Source organism: Trypanosoma brucei (genome assembly GCF_000002445.2).
Source record: "Trypanosoma brucei brucei TREU927 chromosome 11 chr11_scaffold01 genomic scaffold, whole genome shotgun sequence".
NCBI classification, from domain to species: Eukaryota; Euglenozoa; class Kinetoplastea; order Trypanosomatida; family Trypanosomatidae; genus Trypanosoma; species Trypanosoma brucei.
The window spans coordinates 3149345-3167061 of record NT_165288.1 but is presented as its reverse complement, the minus strand read 5'-3'; the positions used below and the strand labels follow the sequence as shown (position 1 = coordinate 3167061).

The 17717-nt window shown below is 46.2% G+C and overlaps 12 protein-coding genes across 12 annotated transcripts, besides 3 other annotated features; 3 read left to right on the top strand and 9 right to left on the bottom strand.

Annotated features, from left to right (window-relative positions):
* Positions 1-579: 579 nt before the first annotated feature.
* Positions 580-602: a microsatellite.
* Positions 603-858: 256 nt separating this feature from the next.
* Positions 859-917: a sequence feature (AT_rich).
* A 214-nt stretch (positions 918-1131) lies between these two features.
* On the bottom strand, positions 1132-1524 carry Tb11.01.3915 (uncharacterized protein; the record flags this gene model as incomplete). The annotated part of the gene is made up of 1 exon (XM_824179.1): positions 1132-1524. One exon carries the CDS (start codon positions 1522-1524, stop codon positions 1132-1134), a length of 393 nt encoding a protein of 130 aa, XP_829272.1.
* Positions 1525-1762: 238 nt separating this feature from the next.
* Positions 1763-2542, bottom strand: Tb11.01.3910 (endonuclease III, putative; the record flags this gene model as incomplete). Its single annotated transcript, XM_824178.1, has 1 exon — positions 1763-2542. One exon carries the CDS (start codon positions 2540-2542, stop codon positions 1763-1765), a length of 780 nt encoding a protein of 259 aa, XP_829271.1.
* Positions 2543-2752: 210 nt separating this feature from the next.
* Tb11.01.3900 (N-acetylglucosaminylphosphatidylinositol deacetylase) lies at positions 2753-3511 on the bottom strand (the record flags this gene model as incomplete). The annotated part of the gene is made up of 1 exon (XM_824177.1): positions 2753-3511. The coding sequence occupies one exon, from the start codon at positions 3509-3511 to the stop codon at positions 2753-2755; it is 759 nt and encodes a 252-aa protein (XP_829270.1).
* A 258-nt stretch (positions 3512-3769) lies between these two features.
* On the bottom strand, positions 3770-4705 carry Tb11.01.3890 (hypothetical protein, conserved; the record flags this gene model as incomplete). Its single annotated transcript, XM_824176.1, has 1 exon — positions 3770-4705. One exon carries the CDS (start codon positions 4703-4705, stop codon positions 3770-3772), a length of 936 nt encoding a protein of 311 aa, XP_829269.1.
* A 268-nt stretch (positions 4706-4973) lies between these two features.
* On the bottom strand, positions 4974-5924 carry Tb11.01.3880 (hypothetical protein, conserved; the record flags this gene model as incomplete). The annotated part of the gene is made up of 1 exon (XM_824175.1): positions 4974-5924. The coding sequence occupies one exon, from the start codon at positions 5922-5924 to the stop codon at positions 4974-4976; it is 951 nt and encodes a 316-aa protein (XP_829268.1).
* Positions 5925-6148: 224 nt separating this feature from the next.
* On the bottom strand, positions 6149-8014 carry Tb11.01.3870 (hypothetical protein, conserved; the record flags this gene model as incomplete). Its single annotated transcript, XM_824174.1, has 1 exon — positions 6149-8014. One exon carries the CDS (start codon positions 8012-8014, stop codon positions 6149-6151), a length of 1866 nt encoding a protein of 621 aa, XP_829267.1.
* Positions 8015-8804: 790 nt separating this feature from the next.
* Tb11.01.3860 (hypothetical protein, conserved) lies at positions 8805-9284 on the bottom strand (the record flags this gene model as incomplete). The annotated part of the gene is made up of 1 exon (XM_824173.1): positions 8805-9284. The coding sequence occupies one exon, from the start codon at positions 9282-9284 to the stop codon at positions 8805-8807; it is 480 nt and encodes a 159-aa protein (XP_829266.1).
* A 174-nt stretch (positions 9285-9458) lies between these two features.
* Positions 9459-10628, bottom strand: Tb11.01.3850 (hypothetical protein, conserved; the record flags this gene model as incomplete). Its single annotated transcript, XM_824172.1, has 1 exon — positions 9459-10628. One exon carries the CDS (start codon positions 10626-10628, stop codon positions 9459-9461), a length of 1170 nt encoding a protein of 389 aa, XP_829265.1.
* Positions 10629-10691: 63 nt separating this feature from the next.
* Positions 10692-11375, bottom strand: Tb11.01.3840 (hypothetical protein, conserved; the record flags this gene model as incomplete). The annotated part of the gene is made up of 1 exon (XM_824171.1): positions 10692-11375. The coding sequence occupies one exon, from the start codon at positions 11373-11375 to the stop codon at positions 10692-10694; it is 684 nt and encodes a 227-aa protein (XP_829264.1).
* Positions 11376-11822: 447 nt separating this feature from the next.
* Positions 11823-12320, top strand: Tb11.01.3830 (hypothetical protein; the record flags this gene model as incomplete). The annotated part of the gene is made up of 1 exon (XM_824170.1): positions 11823-12320. One exon carries the CDS (start codon positions 11823-11825, stop codon positions 12318-12320), a length of 498 nt encoding a protein of 165 aa, XP_829263.1.
* Positions 12321-12474: 154 nt separating this feature from the next.
* Positions 12475-13371, top strand: Tb11.01.3820 (hypothetical protein, conserved; the record flags this gene model as incomplete). The annotated part of the gene is made up of 1 exon (XM_824169.1): positions 12475-13371. The coding sequence occupies one exon, from the start codon at positions 12475-12477 to the stop codon at positions 13369-13371; it is 897 nt and encodes a 298-aa protein (XP_829262.1).
* Positions 13372-14266: 895 nt separating this feature from the next.
* Positions 14267-14749, top strand: Tb11.01.3810 (hypothetical protein; the record flags this gene model as incomplete). The annotated part of the gene is made up of 1 exon (XM_824168.1): positions 14267-14749. One exon carries the CDS (start codon positions 14267-14269, stop codon positions 14747-14749), a length of 483 nt encoding a protein of 160 aa, XP_829261.1.
* Positions 14750-15914: 1165 nt separating this feature from the next.
* Positions 15915-16007: a sequence feature (T-rich).
* Positions 16008-17717: the final 1710 nt, after the last annotated feature.

Below are 17717 nucleotides of genomic sequence, written 5' to 3'. Positions count from 1 at the left end.
CATTCTTCATCCCCCCCCCTTTCCTCTACTCTTGTTTGGTCCCACATACTACAACTTTCATTGGTTCGACAAACCCACGAAGGCTCTCCTCTAGTAAAGTGGTTGATGCCATGGTACTTGTTAAATGCTTACACTTACCTATCATTATTTCTTTTTTCAGTTGAATTTCTCCCCCCTTTTAACCCCTTCCCCCCCTCGATTTCTTTTATAACAATGGAAGGGAATGCCAAAAGACATTGACATGCCCTTTTTTCACATGCGAACACATTTCGACCCTTCTCCCCTACCACGGTCAGTTACTCATTTATTTCCCCCCCTTTAATCTATTTCACTCCTTACCATAATAACTTTTCCCACTTCCCATTCCCTTCCGCTGGTTTTTTATGTGTTTTTTTTTCATTTTCCCCAGATTTTATCTCTCATCCATACTCCATCCGTTTCATATTTGTTTTTTGAATTTCTTTTTCTTTCCGGTCTACCTTCAAGGTAACAGAGTACACGTGGTCTTCCCGATCACTTCAGAGGGAAGCATTAAGATAGTAGAAGTAACGATTGCATCAGTTTGAAACAACAATAGTAATATATATATATATATATATATACAAGATGTAATCTTTCTGGAAGATTAGAACCGCACCACCAACGTAGCAGTAGCGTGCAAGAGTATGTTGGAGTGCAACCTTCGCCCTCATTCGAGTTCGTGACCGGTGCACCACCTTGACACCTCTTAGTGTCTTTTCTTCTTAGTACTTCTGCAGCTCATGGTGTCGTTTATTTTTCACCCCGCACAACCCAGCGGTTCATAATCTTTTTTTTTAAGGAGTTGAAAGAGGGTGACCTCAAATGATGAATAAGCTCATTTTTTAAAAAAAGTTGTTTCATATAAGTTATTTAAAATAATAATAATAAAAAAAAAAGTTGCTTGTAACGTTTGGTTAATTGTTGTCCTTTAAGCATAGAGGTGGGTAGCCAATCAATGTTAGCGCACGACGGAACTTCATACACATGCTGAGCCACCCACAAGAGCATACGAAAAAAAAAAACAGAAAGTAAAAAAAAAAATGCAATATACTAACATTTAAATATACTTATTTATTTGTGGCGTCTGGAACCACTTTCCGCACCCTCTGCTTAAGCAGTAATACACGTCGGTGGGTACAGAACATACACCGCAGGTTGCACAACCTCGCACATCATCGCTTGAGTGTACAAGAGCGGATCGGCCTTCTTCACAGATGCTTCGGGGCGCGCCAATCGCACTTGCACACGGGCGTGTTGAACGGTGTGACCCTGAAGAGCCATGACAGCATTGTATGCGTCCTGGTATCTCTCCATCAGCACAAACCCATACCCCTTGCAGCGTTTTGTCTCCTTATCCCGTACAAGCGCTGTTGAGACGATCTTACCAAACGGCGCAAACAACGCTCGGAGCTCTTCTTCGGTGTAGTTGGGCGGAAGGCTCGCGATGTATACGTTGCGAATGTATGGAGGCTCCAAGGGCATCTTCGAAAACTGGTTGAACATGCTGTTTAGTGCAACTTCCTATCAAAAGAAAAAGGAAACAAGGAGCGCCTATAAGCAAACATCGATGCCACAAACATCAATATTACAGCAGAAACAACTATTCTTTCTACACATGCCCTCCTCCACATGGGATGAAAAGGTTACCCCCCCCCCCCAAAGAAAGGCGGCAACAACAAAGAAAATGACATAATAGTACAAGTGGTAAAGAGATACAGAGGGGAAATATGCATGTATATTACTATATACGCTTCCGTTTTGGGGCTGGAACCACAGCACCAACGTCCTCAATTTCGGGCAACCTCTGACGCTTCACGCCGCCCTTTGCCTCGCGGAAGGCGCTGGGACACAGCCCACTCGCTGGGCACTCTGAACATCGCGGGATCCGGGGAGTACATATTGTTTGGCCCAATCCCACCAACATTCCATTGATCTCACCCCAATACTTGGCGGGAAGCCAAGCTTCGAGAGCCTTCCTCGTATCCTCTGGACTCTTTACCGTTGAGGGAACCCAGTGGAACCGCTGGGCGATTCGATGGACGTGTGTATCAACTCCAATTCCGATTACCACACTGTCTGCTTCCTGTAGAAAAAGATGGGCCATCTTGGGCCCAACACCTGGAAGGGAAACCAATCCCTCATAAGACCGCGGCACTGTTCCTTTGTGTAGCTGCAGTATAGACTCAGTAGCTGCTTTTATATTCCTCGCCTTTGTGTTGTGGAAACCAACCTTAGATATGAACTCGTTAAGCTTCGACTCCGGCATCTTGTAAATTGTCTCCGGTGTACAACCGTGATCAATAAGGGAGTGCATCGCCGCTGCAGTCACGTGATCTTTGGTTTGGGCACTGAGCATGAGTGCCAGTAATATATGGTACCGCCTGACCTCATCTGACGCCGATGGGTCAAACAACTTTGAGCACCCTACGGTGTCCACTGGTGCCTGGACTTCTTCTCGAATTTCCTTCACTTTAGCGTACAATTTGCTCCAGTTGGATGGTGGTTTAAATAGCTTGCCCATCGCCGCTGCCCAGCTAAAGTAAACGGATAAGAGAAAGGAAACATATAAATATGCACGTCAACAAAGGGAGGCAACGCCAATCTGTGAAACACGTCATTCAACTTTAGTAGCTGCCCACTAACGGTTATAGAGGACAGCGTTGATCATTCATCATCTTAATGTACACCAGTAAGCAGTAGAAAAAGTGCGCGGGGGCTAAATTTCCTCGATTCATGCGACCCCCAATTCCTTCACTTCATTAACGTAAGAGTAGGAAGAAAACCAAACAAACAAATAGCGGAACCACACAAGTTGGGTTTTGTGTTTCCTCATGGCGGAAAAGCTTGTGAACAATGAGGTCGGCGGAATGAGGATTACGTGGTTTCGGCGTCCGCCGCAACGATGTATTCCTACCGTATAGCCTACTGTGGAAAGTATACCCACGTACTTTTCCAATAAGTCCCTCGTGTGCAGACTCAAAAATAGTATCCCGGGAGGAAGATTCTTTTTCGCCAAGAGAACTCCCTCATACACCGCTACGTGATTCGCATGAGAAGAGACTCCCCTATGATCAAACGTGATAACAGTGCGGATGTCCTTGACGCTGTGCAGGTACGAAAGAACCTCTCGTTGGACTATTTCGGTATTCCATAAGTTGTCTGGACCATCCTGTAGGTCCGGGTGGTCTACCACGCGGACGCTACGCCTGTTAACTCCAAAGTACTCCGCACTGGCAACTAACTCTTTCTCCCTGACTGTGCCCAAGCCACTGTAGTTTCCATTGGACAAGCAGAGAAAGTGGGCATTCAGGCCATGGCGCCTGACATAATCCAACAGCGGCGAGAAGAACATCGCTTCATCGTCCGGGTGTGCGAACACAAAAAGAACGTCCCCAAGTAGGTGTATCTTACTTACGCAAGATGCACGTTGCCATAAGACTAGAAATGATAAAAAAACGACGACGAACCCAAACACCAAAGCACCATGCATGTGTATGAGCGACTCCCTCAACAACTTAACAACAATCAGAATATAGAATGACGCATTGATAGGGCACATAAATAAGATAGAAGATAAAAATCCACACTCCGCCGCCTTAGGTAGCGGCGCGTCTTCTCACGTATAGACATACGCAGCGGGTGTATTTCCTTTAATAGCACGATTTGGTTAAGACTACTAAGTCAAACTGGGTTTGAATATAATTTTTAAAATCTAGCATCTACTCATGGGAACAAAACAAAATTCAATCTACAACTGAAGACTTTCTTTAAGGTCTTTCAGTTTACCAATGGACGCCAAGGTGGTATCATTTTTGTCATTCTCCTTTAGCCGCCGCTGCTGGCGAACAGCTTCCAAGCGTCTCTTTTTAACGACGGCACGGTCGCCTTCCTCATCCGTAGGCGCGGGGGGAGGGACGGGGGCTAGAGGGGGCTTTGCGTGTGCGACATCCACACCCAATGTAGACTGCTGTGAAGACGATCGTTGGGTGATGGCAAACTTTCCCACTTGAGAAAGAAGCCTCTCAATCTCCTTCTCATACACCTCCTTCTGTAACTTCCACTGGCACCTTTCTGTCTGTAACAGGTTATCCCTATCAGTCAGTTGTGCTTCATAGGCTGAGCACTTTTCTTCTAGTTGCGTTTTTAGCTTTTCCAGCGACTGTTCTCGAAGGCGGAGTTCCGTCTGGTATTCATCCTCCTTCTCTGCTAGCTTCTTTTCAAACAACCCCACAACACTATTATTCCTGCTCTTCTCGGTATGCACTAAATCGGTAAGTCGAGATATTTCCTTGTTCGCATCATCATATTCCTTCCTGAGTTCCTCTAGTTTGTGAAGTAGGTTTTCGTTTTGATCTGTGATGATAGAAACCTTACGCCGCTCATCATCCAATAAAGTAGACATGGATTTGTGAAATGACCCATTCTCTTCAACCAAAGAGTTCATTTTTTCAGTGAGCTTCCGTGAAATGGCGTCCAAGTCACTTCTGACGGTTCTTAGAGCTTCATTTTCCTCACCAAGACATCGGACACCCTCCCTGAAGCTACGCATGGTGCTCTTCCAATCGCCCTCTCCACTGCGAGAGTTCGTCCCCGCCGAGACTGCGAGTGGCTTCCTAGCGTTCATGTTCTCTTTCCCGTACTGGCTAGAGAGAAAGGCAAGACAGACATTCAAGTTACAAAACATAAAAGAAAGAGCAACGAACGAGGGGGCGTTTGAACCGCGCTAAGGGGGAAGGGAGAACAGAGCCGCCTCAGAAGGCAAATAGCATCGTACATATGCATATACGTGCGCTTGTATATAGGGGCGCAAACGGGGAGCAAATGCCTTTGCCCCAGGAAAGGGAACATTATACAATGGATTAGCAATATCATAAAGGCGGATAAATGCGTATGTTGAAATCTTCTTTTCGCGGCTGACTCCCTCACCCAGCTTCAACTCCTCCTTAGACCCGTTAGCGGCCATACGTCCAAACACGATAGACAGAAAGAATACCAGAAAAGAGACCAGCAACACTGGCGACGCCGCGCGCCGCTTCGTAGCGCTTCATACTCGCAAAAGCAACGAAAATATCGAGTAGTAGTTTGAGCTCAGTGACGAAAATCCAGTGCAATTCGAAATCCTTCCAAAGTAGCTTCGCGTAAGAATCTACTAAAACCACGTTATTCTCCATGCGAGCCTTTACAATCTTCGAGTTTTGTCGATCGTCTTTTGATTTTCCGTCGCCCTTCGATTCGCACATTCCTCGGCGCAGTTTGTCGACACGATCATACCTGGAGAGGAGAGAAAACGAGTATGTCGCCGATATCACTTCCTTTTCATCCGGTTGATGTGAGGCGTCAATTACTCCTTGTAGCAACCGGAGTGTATTGAGAAAAAGATCAACTAACAAAACAGGATGCGAACAGCGGAAAGCAATGTTGAAAAGCTGCTCAGCTACGTTACTGTGCAAGAACCCTTTCTGCGCAAGAAAAGCAACATCCTCGCACAATGACTTCACACACATCAGAAGCCGAGCAATCAAGTCACAGATCATTTGACACTGAATAAAAAAACCAACCCATTGCCCCCCACGAGCAGGTATATACACGAGCTCCGAGCACTTGATCAACGTCACCCTCATCCTCACAAGTTCTCCGACAAAGCGCCCTACTCGGAAAAGTCTGCGAGTGTTCATAATCGTCATCAAATTCCGCTCAACTGCAGTGTAGTGTCCCCCGGGCAGATAGCTTGTGCTGTAAGCCACTGAGTCCCTCCAAAGCTTGATTCGGAGAAAGTATTGAACGACCTTAAAGAGTTTGTCTCTACCTTGGTGCGTCTGCAGCAGCTGCCTCACCCGTGCTTTCGCTGTAATATCCTTAAACGGATCGCTTCCTAGAACGCGGAGGTTATTAGTGTTCTTCATGTTCTCTCTATCTAACTTCTCAAATGCACCTAAGAGGTAAAACAAGCAAAATAAATGATGTGTACAAGATAATGGCTTGGCTAGGAACACATTTAAAGAAAATATGAAACCGAATCCCACCAGTTCTTCCTTTGCTGAAGCAAAAAAAAAGGAAAAAATAAAGCGGGTATCCGAGGTAACAAAAGAAAACTAACAAAGCTCCAAACACCTGCATAAAATCAACACTACGCTTTTTTCTTCGCGAGGTCCAAATCACCCATTGCAAGGGTGTTCATAAGCCACTCTGCGCTAACGAGTCTGCACAACCGAAGTTGAGTTTCGTTCCACCTCTTTGCACCCAGCCTTTCCACCAACAACTGGAGAGCGCTTTGGGCGGCGCCCGCTGGGGTGTGTTTTTCGTCCATACCCTCCCTCTTCCCTCGCATATACTCTTCCCTTCGAAGCCTCGCTGCAGTCTTGTCGTCAAGCGTCAGCTTATACACAAGCCTCCCGCGGAGGTATCGTGGTCCGACTATTTCATCTGGGTCTTTTATAGAAACTCCTTCATGTCTGGGGGCCATCTCAATTGGGCACCACAGAGATGTGTCTGGTGACGCTCCCACAAACTTGCGAGGAGCGGGAACCGAAATAGACGAGTTTTTTATAGGTGTCACTGCCTGGAAGATATGCTCCTGTTCCTCCCTTCGAATACGAGTGATGTCATTGACAAATTCAATCCAATCAAGATCCCGGTCCGCACATGGAATGTAACTTCCCACACGGTACCGCTCGATAATTGATTTATAAGGTAAATCGTTATTCCGCTCAGCTCGCCTATTCAGAGTTTTCGGTAGCGAAGGCAAACCGATCATGGACTCCGCATTAACAAGATAGTTCCAACCTGCCCTTACCCATCCATCGTGCTGCGAAGTGGACAGTAATTCAATTTGCAACTCGGAGTAACCAACAACCTGACGTTCGTCCTGCCGCCAAAGGTGGTACTTCATGGCCTCATTGGAAAACAGTATAGCATCTTTTGGGGACTTCGAGACGCAAGAAATACCCCTTTCGTATATTTTGGACGTCATTGACTGATCCCGTAGAACGGAGCGCTCCGCGGAGGCCCACTGGTGATAAAGTTTCCAATCACTAACATTTTCAGCGACAGCCCTCTTTCCAATATCCCGAAGACATTTCTTGTTTTGCAAGAAATTTCTAGCGGTGTTAGCATAGAGCCGCTGAATAAAAAGTTGCGCGTTTACCTTGTCCTTTGTCAACGGTTGCTCCAACTGAAAATCCCTGTTCAGTAACGGTTCCGCCAACCAGAGTGCAACCGAGACTTCACTGCTAGACGCTCGCCCTCTCTTCAGTATCTCCATAGCTTGGACATGGTCGTTCATCTTTACAGCCATGAAGCATGCGTATGTGTACCAACATACGTCTTCATTGGGAAACTGACTGCACATTTGGCGAAATGCAAGTTCTGCCCTCCTTAAGTGAAGCTCCCGCATAGAATCCTGATCACACCTACCTAAAAGAGTTTGAAGCAGGATGTTCCACTGTGAACATAGAACATTTCTTTGGTAGCTGCTGCATGCGGAGGAATCGACAAATCGATCGGGCCAGCGGGGCTCCGTTTTCAGCATCTCCGAAAAGTGATTGATGTCCGAAAGAGCAAGATGGTTACCGACCTTTTCCCCACTCCGCTTCGCAGCATCGCTCTCAAATGTTCTGTACACTTTGTAGACCATGTTTTGCTGATATAAAGGGACTTGCAAAGCCATATGAAACAACTCCCTTTTCTTCCCCTCCCCGCAGCAAATATCGATAACCTTTAACCACAAAGGGGCGCTGTGGGGGTCAAGTCCGACACTATGAATAGCTTCCAATGCAATGTCATCGGTAACGGTTATTCTATTACGCTCAGCATAATCAAAATATACCATCCATGTTTCAGGAAAGGCGGCATTCTCAATCATCTTTACCAGACATTCCTCTTGTTCAGCCTCTGGAAGGTCGAAAACCCACCGGGTGCTAAGTGCGGAGGAGGGATTCCGTTTGATGTATTCCAGAATAGACGCGGGACGTGAGTCAAAGTTGCCTATATCCATTATTGCTCTCAAAAAAAAAAAAGGAAAAAAGAAGGGAAATAAGCGGCATGAAGGGCTGCAGCAGCCACTCTATGAAGACAGTTAATGATGCATACACAGACAGAATTTATTCATTCTTGGAAGGAAAAGGGAAAGAGGGAAAACGTGCATAACAAGGGGGAACGTGAAGGCACATATTTGGTCGCACCTGGTGGCAGCTACCATGCCTTTTCCTCAGAATAACTCAGGAGGAACACTGAGAGCGCCAGACTGAGCGCTTACTTTGTTCCTGAAGGCGCTGAATTCTTCGGAAGAGAAAAGTATGCCGACGGTCCACTATACATCCATTCCTCCTGTTGGACACGCATGGAATAATTCCGAATTGTCTGAAGGAAATCCTTATCGCATGCAGAAGACGCTCCCACGTTGCTACGCGTCCCCCCTCGTCGAGGATCCATGGCGATGATCTAAAACAACAAAAGTTGTTGCACACAAGCAAATAGAACAACTATAATAACTAACAAAGAAGATTGATGAAGATGCAAAGATGGACGACATGAACGTGCCAAGGCAACAACGTACCAGGTACACCAACGGGAAAAATAGAGCATGCAAATTTTTTTCAGTACTTATATGGTACTTTATTGGTTTTACAAAAATCCCTAAATCAGATAACGAGCAGTCTACACATAAATACTAATTCCCCCTACCGTATTGCCGGTACGCCCTAACAACAAAAGACAAAGAAAACAAAAAACAAAACAAAAAAACTTTTGAAGACAAAAAATTTCCATGTATTCGCTAAAAATGCCTAATAAGTGTACTCTTTACCAGTGTACCCAGCCCAGCACTCCCATTCCTTTAGGCCGCAGTCGCGGTTCAATCCATTATTACCCCACCCGAAGGCGAAAGTACCACCAGGAAACCTACGGTGACGAATGCGAGCGAAAGGGTTTTCCGGCCCCTTGTAGGTAATATAATGATGCGAATGGTGAAGTTTTTGGTACATTATCCAAATGACGCCCAGAAGTCCCACACCGGCAATGCGCGCCGTCGAACGGAAGTTGGCCATATGAATAGGATTAAAAAGTGGGTCGTCAGGCATCGGTAACCGCCCAGTTCTGCAAGAAGCCATTTTTGCTTGTTTAATACCTTCTGAGTTGGAAAGGGGACAAAATAAATAAATAGGCAGAAATTTGATACGGCAAGATAACAAAGACATTACATACACTTGTACACAACGTTTTAAAAGGCACATAAGCATTGTATACAGAACTGTGAACTGCACCATTTACCACTTCCCTCGGCAGGGAATAAATTCTCTTTACGATGCAACGACCCAAATACAAAAAAAAACGTTTAAACGATGTTTAACTTACCTCCGCTTGGTACAGTATCATATTACCTGCCTTCCCGATCAGAGAAACAGATACATATTCCCAAACATTTTCCTGGGTTTTACGGGTTACTGCTGCCAGTTGATATCATCGACAACAGGATCCATGTTGTCCCAAACCTCGTCGCCGATGCCGTTCAACTTACTGGGCTGTTTAGAATTTGCCACGTTACTGTACACTGCTGTATTATCTTTGAGTGGTATTCCCTTGTCAAGGAGAACACTCGTAGTCCTTTGCTTCGTGTACATTGTCATAAGAAGCTTCCCTGTCGGAACGTGGTATAACCGCGCCTTTCTGTCCAAACCAGCAACGGCAAGAATCTGGTGTCCAGATGGGTGCTTGGCCATGCTCCGAACGCTCCCAACGCCTCCACGCAACTTGGCTCTCGATGCGAACCCCCGTCTGGTATCATACAAATGAACATCACCACTCGCTTCACCAATAAGAAATTTGTTGCAGTTCCACTGTAAAAGAGTTGTTGGCCTTCGCTCGATCTCTCGACTAATTTCAAACTCTTGTATCGGTCTCTCGCTACTTCGACGGTCGTAAAAACGCACCTGGTGATATGCAGTGGTTGTGCAAAATACGAATGGGTTAATTACACACGTCCCTGTTACATATACAGGATACGGTACATCTAAAACATGATCCCTCACATTCTGCGCACGAAACACAGGCGTCCCAACATCCTGCGAATTAAGGTCGTAAACGCACATGTCGTTCCCCTTCCCTCCCATGGACCACATACCATACCTGCGGTGGAAGTGAAATGCCTCAACGGGACCACCGCATTCGATAGTGTCTGCTGCCTCTAGAACCGGAGTTGTTAATAAAACTTTTCCACTACCAGACGCGACGAGAATTTTCCCTTTGTACGAACACAAACTGTTCGACAAAGCGGAAAATACACCGACTTTCTTCGATAAAGTAACAGCGCGTTCGCTCAGATCCAATATTGAAAGAACTCCATCATTCATAGAAAAGGCAACCCTTGTTGTCGAGCTGTCCACCCAACACATACCGGCAATACCTCTTTTTCTGCTTTGTTCACCATATGAAAAAGACAACGTGGCCCCAGTACTCTTCGAGATGTTCCAAACTTTTACCAATCCAGTGTCGTCACCGGTTACACAAGCCATACTTACGCAACACTTTCTTTTGAAAAAAGTAGAACAACAAAGAACGAATTCGCCGCCACCGCCACCATTTTGTGGTAACCCACGTTTGACAAGACACATAAAGGCGGGAAGTCTGTGGGCAGTGTCACAACTACAAAAAAAAAAAGAGATTTACAGAGTAATTCATCGAGCTAATTCAAAGTATTTTTCAATCTCTTTTTCCATTATATTGAGGAGTGTAGCCGATTCCAGGTGTACTTTTTGCCGTTTTAACGCCTCTATTAGTTTGTTTTGCTTCCGCAAGCAGTTCATCAACTCATTTCTTTCGGTGGAGAGCCTCTCAATCGTAGCCTGCATCTGCAAAGCTGCAGGTTCGCGCTCACTTTCAGCTTTCCCATTTGCATGATTTAATGCCTCCTTCAGGGCAGCAATCTCTTTTAGAGCATTTGCAAGACGATGGTCAGTCGCCCCCGTCGACCTAGACTGAAGCTGCCTTTGTAGTAGAATGATTTCCTTCTTCTGAGTAGCTATGGTTGCCTCTAGAATACTTATCTTTTGCTCCAAACTCTTTCTACTGCAGGTAGATATTCCCAGTTGTTGTTGTTGTTGCGGAGTGATAAGTTGTCTCGATACTATTCCCGTCCTGTCCCTAGAATCCCTCGGCTCGGCTTGTAATTCTTTAGGGTCGCCCGCACCACAGAACAGAGCTGAATTACTTTCATCGTTGATCGTGGAGGTTCCCGGCTCCAGTAGCATCTCTTGCCCTTCAAAATCCACAGAAGGACTTGTAGGCTCGTGCTCGTTTACACGCGGTACCGAGTCCGTTGTGCCAACTCCAGACAGTACTGGTGGAAGCTCGTCCACCATTTCACCCTAGTCGATGACTCCAAGTACTAATAGCTGAGTAGCTAATGTCATATAACTTGAGATGCTCTTTTTCCCCCTTTTTTCGTCACCCTTTACCGTCTATTCCGCCCGGATTTAACGGTATAAATTTCAACAATGGCTCACGACTAACCTAGTTAGGCAGTCGGCGTCGATAATATTTGTGTTTGCTCGAGCGCAAGAAAAAGAAAAGAAAATGGTTACTGAACCACGACCACACCCAGGACGCCAACAACATTTTTTTTCAAATCTATACGAAAGAAAAAGACGCTTGACCAAGCAGTCAGTCCCACACCCACAATCATGGGTAGGATTTTTCACGCAGATCCCTGCTCAATATCGGCGGAAGGGGAAGCAACCTCCAGGGGAGGGGAGCAGGACCAGCTTCACTCAAACTGGGAGCCCCCCCCCCCCGCCTGACACCATATTATGCTCTCAAAGGCATGGAGCGACAGAACTTCAGAAATCCAGAGAAGCCGATTAGAACGAGTAACGCCACCACCCTTCACCGACGACGCTGGTGCTGCAAACCAGACGAAGGAACAACGGCCCCAATCGGTGGTATCCCACAGGATGTGGCCAACCGACCACCACACAAGCTGTTCGGGGCGAAGCCGCAACACCCGACGCGGGAGGTGCTACCGCAGGACAGAAAACGTGCTGAAAATGCAGCAAACCGCAACCTTCTACGGTTTCAACAAATTCAGCCCGAAAGGTCAAGTGTTGACGTGCCACCAGGGGCCCATTCCTCAGTGCAAGCGGTTCGCAGCAAAGCACAACAAAGCGAAAAGGGAATTAAAGCACCCGGGTCTCGTCATTTTCCCCCGTTTCTGCTTTGTTTTTCTATTTCTTTTTGATGCCGGGGGGCCGCGGAAAAAAAAAAGAAGCAGAAACCCGCCACGGGGGCGGCCGCGCAGCCCACCTTGAGATCTAAAGGGACAACCTCGTGGAAGCCGGTCACAGCTCTGTTCACTCAGAACGCTTTTAGTTGCCACTGTCACCGATTAGTCTCAAAGCCGGCGCAGCCACTGTTGGGAGCACTCTCAACCCTACCCATGTTTCCCCTTCCTTCAAATACCACATGTCGAGCACCTCAACCACCCACCCCCAGCTGCTTTTACAACAAAGTAAGGTAAAGTATTTAATGAAAGTTTGTCGCCCGCTTTGTCAGTTCACACAGAAGTGCAACCGAGGGTCATGGGTTGAAAGGACATTCGGTGCCGAACGGAAAAAGGCATCGAGTGCTTCTGAGGATAATGACCTCTTGTCTATGCACCTGCCATTTTCTTCTGACACAGCACCGCCCTGTGGTTACTCCACAACCGAAGCAGTAAGGCTGATTTCACTGCCGTATCACCCCCACGTTTACGCCTACTGCCTGTTTGAGAGTCGCTTAATCTTTGAAAGAGCGGTGTTGCACGGTGCCATCGCCCCAAACGTCAAACCATCACAATTTTTCGTTCATCCCATAAGTGTCATGCGACATCCGGAAAAGTTCAAGTTGTTTTTTGGAGAGGAGCGGTCGGACGTTCTGCTAAGGCTGCTTGTGGACCTTCTTGGCGAGTACGACGGGGATGACCGTTCCGTCGTGCAGAAATGCCGTGCGAAGGGGGTGAGCAACGAGAACTGGGTGCCTTTCCTGCGCGGTTTGGGGCTTTGTTTGGCTATGGGAGATATAGCTTCTTCACAAGCAACTTTTGTTATGGAAGACTGCATCACAGGAGGCGGAGCAGACTGCGGACTGTCTCTACCCGGAAGCTACGAAAAACGCGGGTCTGTAGCTGCTGAACTACTGATGGAAGCTAGCGTGGAACTAGGCTCACTTACGCTGGCCAACCTAAGCCTTTCTTTATACCGGCAGTTTCTCCCCGAGGTGCCACTTACCGCCAGCAAAAAAGTAACCATTTGCACAACGCGGTGCGAACGGCGCTTCTTGGAATGGAATCAGCGGTGTCTCAAAACTGGCCCACGCAGATGAAGAAAGCCAAACCTTAGAATGGTCTAAGCTGGCAAAAACTCGAAGGCGAACACGTGCCGAGTGGATTTTCCTACATCAAGGGATAAAGGGTTTCTTCCGAGGGGTGCTTAATCATCATGCTTGTCACACGCGGCGCTGTGGCTGTAACCACCCTCACCGGCGCTTAACAGGGAAAGGTTTCCAGGGGGGAAAAGTCTCCCGACAGCACAAAAAACGGCCTAACCAAAGCAAGTCTCAAACTACCTTAGCTTGAGAGTATATATATATATACGTGTGTGTGTGTGTGTTCATTTTCGTCACAAATTTTGCTACCGAACTATGTCATCTTAAAAACGTGGTACAGCAAAACGCTACCATTCGGTGCTTTCTTTTCTTCTTGATAACTTTTAGGGACCTCCTTCGATGGCCGAGCGAGGAGGCGCTCATTGCATCGCCCTGCTATGGGCACGCGCACAACACCGATCATAGGGTTACTCCGCCGAAAGGTAGTGCGAGGGTTGGTGGAAACTGGAGTCAGGTAAAACTGACTTGACGGGAGCTGGAATGCAAAAGAAAAAAAAAAATGGAAACACCGCGCGGCAAAACTTCTGCCATGAGCAAAACAAGAATAACGGAAGAAATTGAATGGTCAAACCTTCATCCGGACCAGACGCTCCGGAACGTGATGGATCAAAGGGTGGATGCCTAGGAAATCAGAATTTATCATCGCCGCTGGCTATTTTCAATCAGGAAAAGCCTGCTCATGCCTCGTTGAGAATCCAAACCCTCCTCCCTTCAGTAACCTTGCAGGCCCGGTGACAAGGCAGTCTCGATGACGGAAAGGTGATCAGATTACAGACAACAAGGTCACAAGCCCTGTTCGCATTCAGTGTGCGTGGCATCGCGGCGAAATAGCATGCCAACCCTTGATCCGACCGCTTGGACAACACGAAGATACCCGCTCTTGATTTCCTCCTGGATAATATGTCGTGCATTCTCATTCCCAGAAGGTATTCTGAATGATCAGGAGCCTCGTTCTCAGAAGTTGGTGACATGCCATGCATGTCCCACCGTGGGTTGCAAAACAAACGCCAATGCCGGGGTAGATGTCATTTTGCAGACGGTATGCAAACGATTCAACCTCTCTGCCACAAGAAGTGAAAATGTCCGGGGAAACATCTGCTCGCCCAAAGTGTTCAGGTGGAGAACAGAATGTAGTGCCTGTCGCTATACTTTCAGCCGTCAGTTGCGTCACCCGAACCTGTACGAACCATGTGCCCCTGCTGCTCGGAGAGTAGTGCCGAACACCTTCTGTCAAAGAGTGTGTTGCTCTATTTCCGTATATGATTACCTTCAGCCATTTGCCTTTTCGGTGGACGCGCCATACAAAGCAACATGAACAGGGATGTGGAGGTTGGCTACCCTTTAGCCCCACGACCTCCGCTTCACGAAAAAAAGTTGTTTCGATGCATACCGCTAACCGAAGATGAATGCGCCAAACACTTGACTTCATCTACTTGGTTTCCAACTAATCAGCTCTACAGACTGCTTTCAAGGATCCATCACATGGCTCCAGGGACATCCCATCTCGCACCGATAACAATTTCATTGGGAGGGATAGTGCTGACAGCCCATTTGCACGCGGCCACGCACCGACAAGGTAGAAAAGCGGCGCCTCGGCACAGAGCGACTCATCCTTGTGCTGCACCACATACCTCAACCAAAACACAACACAGTTCTCCATGTGAGCAGTACTGCCGTCTCTGGTACCACATTTAGGAGGCCATCACTTCCACAGAGCACATATGAATTAAACAACACCAAGGATACGCTTGCACGCCTCCAACACGAGCTGAATACAACGCGAAGAGTTAAAGGCATTTACTAATATTGGCGAACCGTAGAGGCGCGTTCTTTTTTTTTTTTTTTAAAGACCCCTCTCTTTTTTATGTTTCATTGAGCCACCATTCATTTGCCAAGACCCTTTCATGTCAACTTCTTTTAGGTATAGAAAATATCTTTCACTCTTCAAACACAGGCACTAGCAACAAATCACAAGCACCCCGTACATCGAAGTTACGGAGGCGGTGAATTTCGTTGCCAAAGCACTGTAGCATGCAAAACAAAGGCATTCAGTACCGAGATTTTTGCTGCATGTTACGGCAGCAACACCACACACACACACCAAACAACGATGCAACACCGTGCAGTAACTGCTCCCACCAATTTTTCAATTTTAATTATACGTGATTCGCTTAACCCCATCCGCAATGATTAACCACTAGCAAAAGATGAGCAGTCACTTATACACAACTAAGTAATAATGGAACTATGCGTCGCAACACGCCAAGATAAGAGGCCATCACTCACCAACACACTTTAACGTCAACAAACAGGTATCGAAAAATTAATCTAATAAAAACCGCTGCAGCAAGATGAACTAAAGCCATATAAAAATAACACAATCTGCCACAAATAAACGAACTTATAAGTCACATATGACCATTAATGAGCTAATCGGTAAACAAATATTCACACACAAAGCATTATCATGCAAAATCACCAAGATAAAAAAAGAAGAATTACAAGGCACCACACAAAAAAAAAAAAAGAACAAAGAAACAAAAAAGAAGACAAATTAAGTCAACAAAACAAAATCTACATTCACCAACAACAGATTTAAAATAATAAATAGAAATATATCGTCAAAAAATTCCTTACGCTTTAAAACAACACTATATCCACGAAAAACATAAACAACAACATTCAACTGGAAGAACAAAAAAAGCTAAGATTAACTTTAAAACCCCTAACCCAAGGAGCACACACACACATACAGACACATTGCATCAGTCAATAACGTCATTTAAGCATCGTCCGCACCACACTTAAAATACTGCTTTCAGCACTCAAACATTACTCAAACCACTCCTAACGCAGTTGAAGTGCTAATCTCAGAGTTACCTGGAGTACTCATAAATGGCTTTTCAAATCAAATGGAGATCACCACACTAGTAAGGCATACAGGACTCGTTACAGCTCAGTATCTCAACACACAAAGAAGGAGGCAGCACAAAGCCCACCCCAAAACAGCACACATCACTATCCACAATTGTTCGTGGAGCATTCATTTGTGTTAGCGAGACGAGCACAAGAGGAGCAGTTGGTTTCAATCCTTAGTTTGCCGTTTGCATAATACATGGTCGAAAACCAATGCCAATATGATTCCTCCTGTGATCTGTAAAATTAACGACCCAACAAAAATTACTAATGTAGGAGTGGGAGGTTCGGCAGGGTCACGCAGGAAAACGATCGGTGCCATTAAAGGATGCTACTACCATCCAACTCGGAAGCAAATACACGGCGGCATGCATGTGATCGATAAGGAATCAAATCAAATACAATAGTGAACCCTAGCGGCATCCAAACTGTTAAGAAGATTGACGCTCCGAAGGTGGGTGAGCCAGGATAAAAACAACCAAACAATTCAGTGGGACGAGTAAGTGACACAGAGGAACCCAATATGGCCAAGTCACAGAAACTATCAGTGGGTACCACAACAAATCTGCAGAAAAAATTAATGGCGTACACTTCGCAAAACAACGCTCATCCACCATATCAACTCTCCGGTGACACAGCAGCACCAAACAGGCGCCGAGTCACCTTCCAACCCAGGAGTTACTCAGTGTGACACACGTATATGTTGACTTTCATGCCACCACCAGTAGTACACTCACGCTGCTTCAAACCGTGTACCAGCTAACGGCAGGTATATTTCATCCAGCACTATAAAGGAATTAAGCATCTAAGGATACGCAGGCCCTGCTGATTCTGAAACAGTCCCTAATACAATATTATCCTTACCACTAGAAGTAACTAAATTCATTAACAATCATGAGGGATATAAAGATAGCAATCGGTTTCTGGAAAAGCACCGAACCAACAGTAAAGAGAAAGTCAACAACGCAGCCACAAGCGTCGAGTTACCAAGGAGGGGGGCGGTGGTTGGAAGTATTAACGACACATAACGCGCACAACAACTGCCCAATTAAGACGCTTTGCACCCTAAGATCCCCATCAATNTCATTTAACAAACAAAGAAAGGGATGAGAGGCGGGACTATCATACAGCCACGCTGCTAAGCCTTCCTACGTTAATGCAGAGTGCGGCGGATGTGACAGCAACCCCCCAAACCAACAGAAAAAACTCAAGGAAATTATTCTTTACTTTGTATGTGCGTTCTTCTTTCATACATCATTCGGTAGCACTGCTATAGTCAGGAGAACAGAAGCGGCTTTATTAAAGAGCAATTGCCATTCCCTTAACAACACATCATCTCCTTTAACCAAACCCCAATCTCTTCTTCC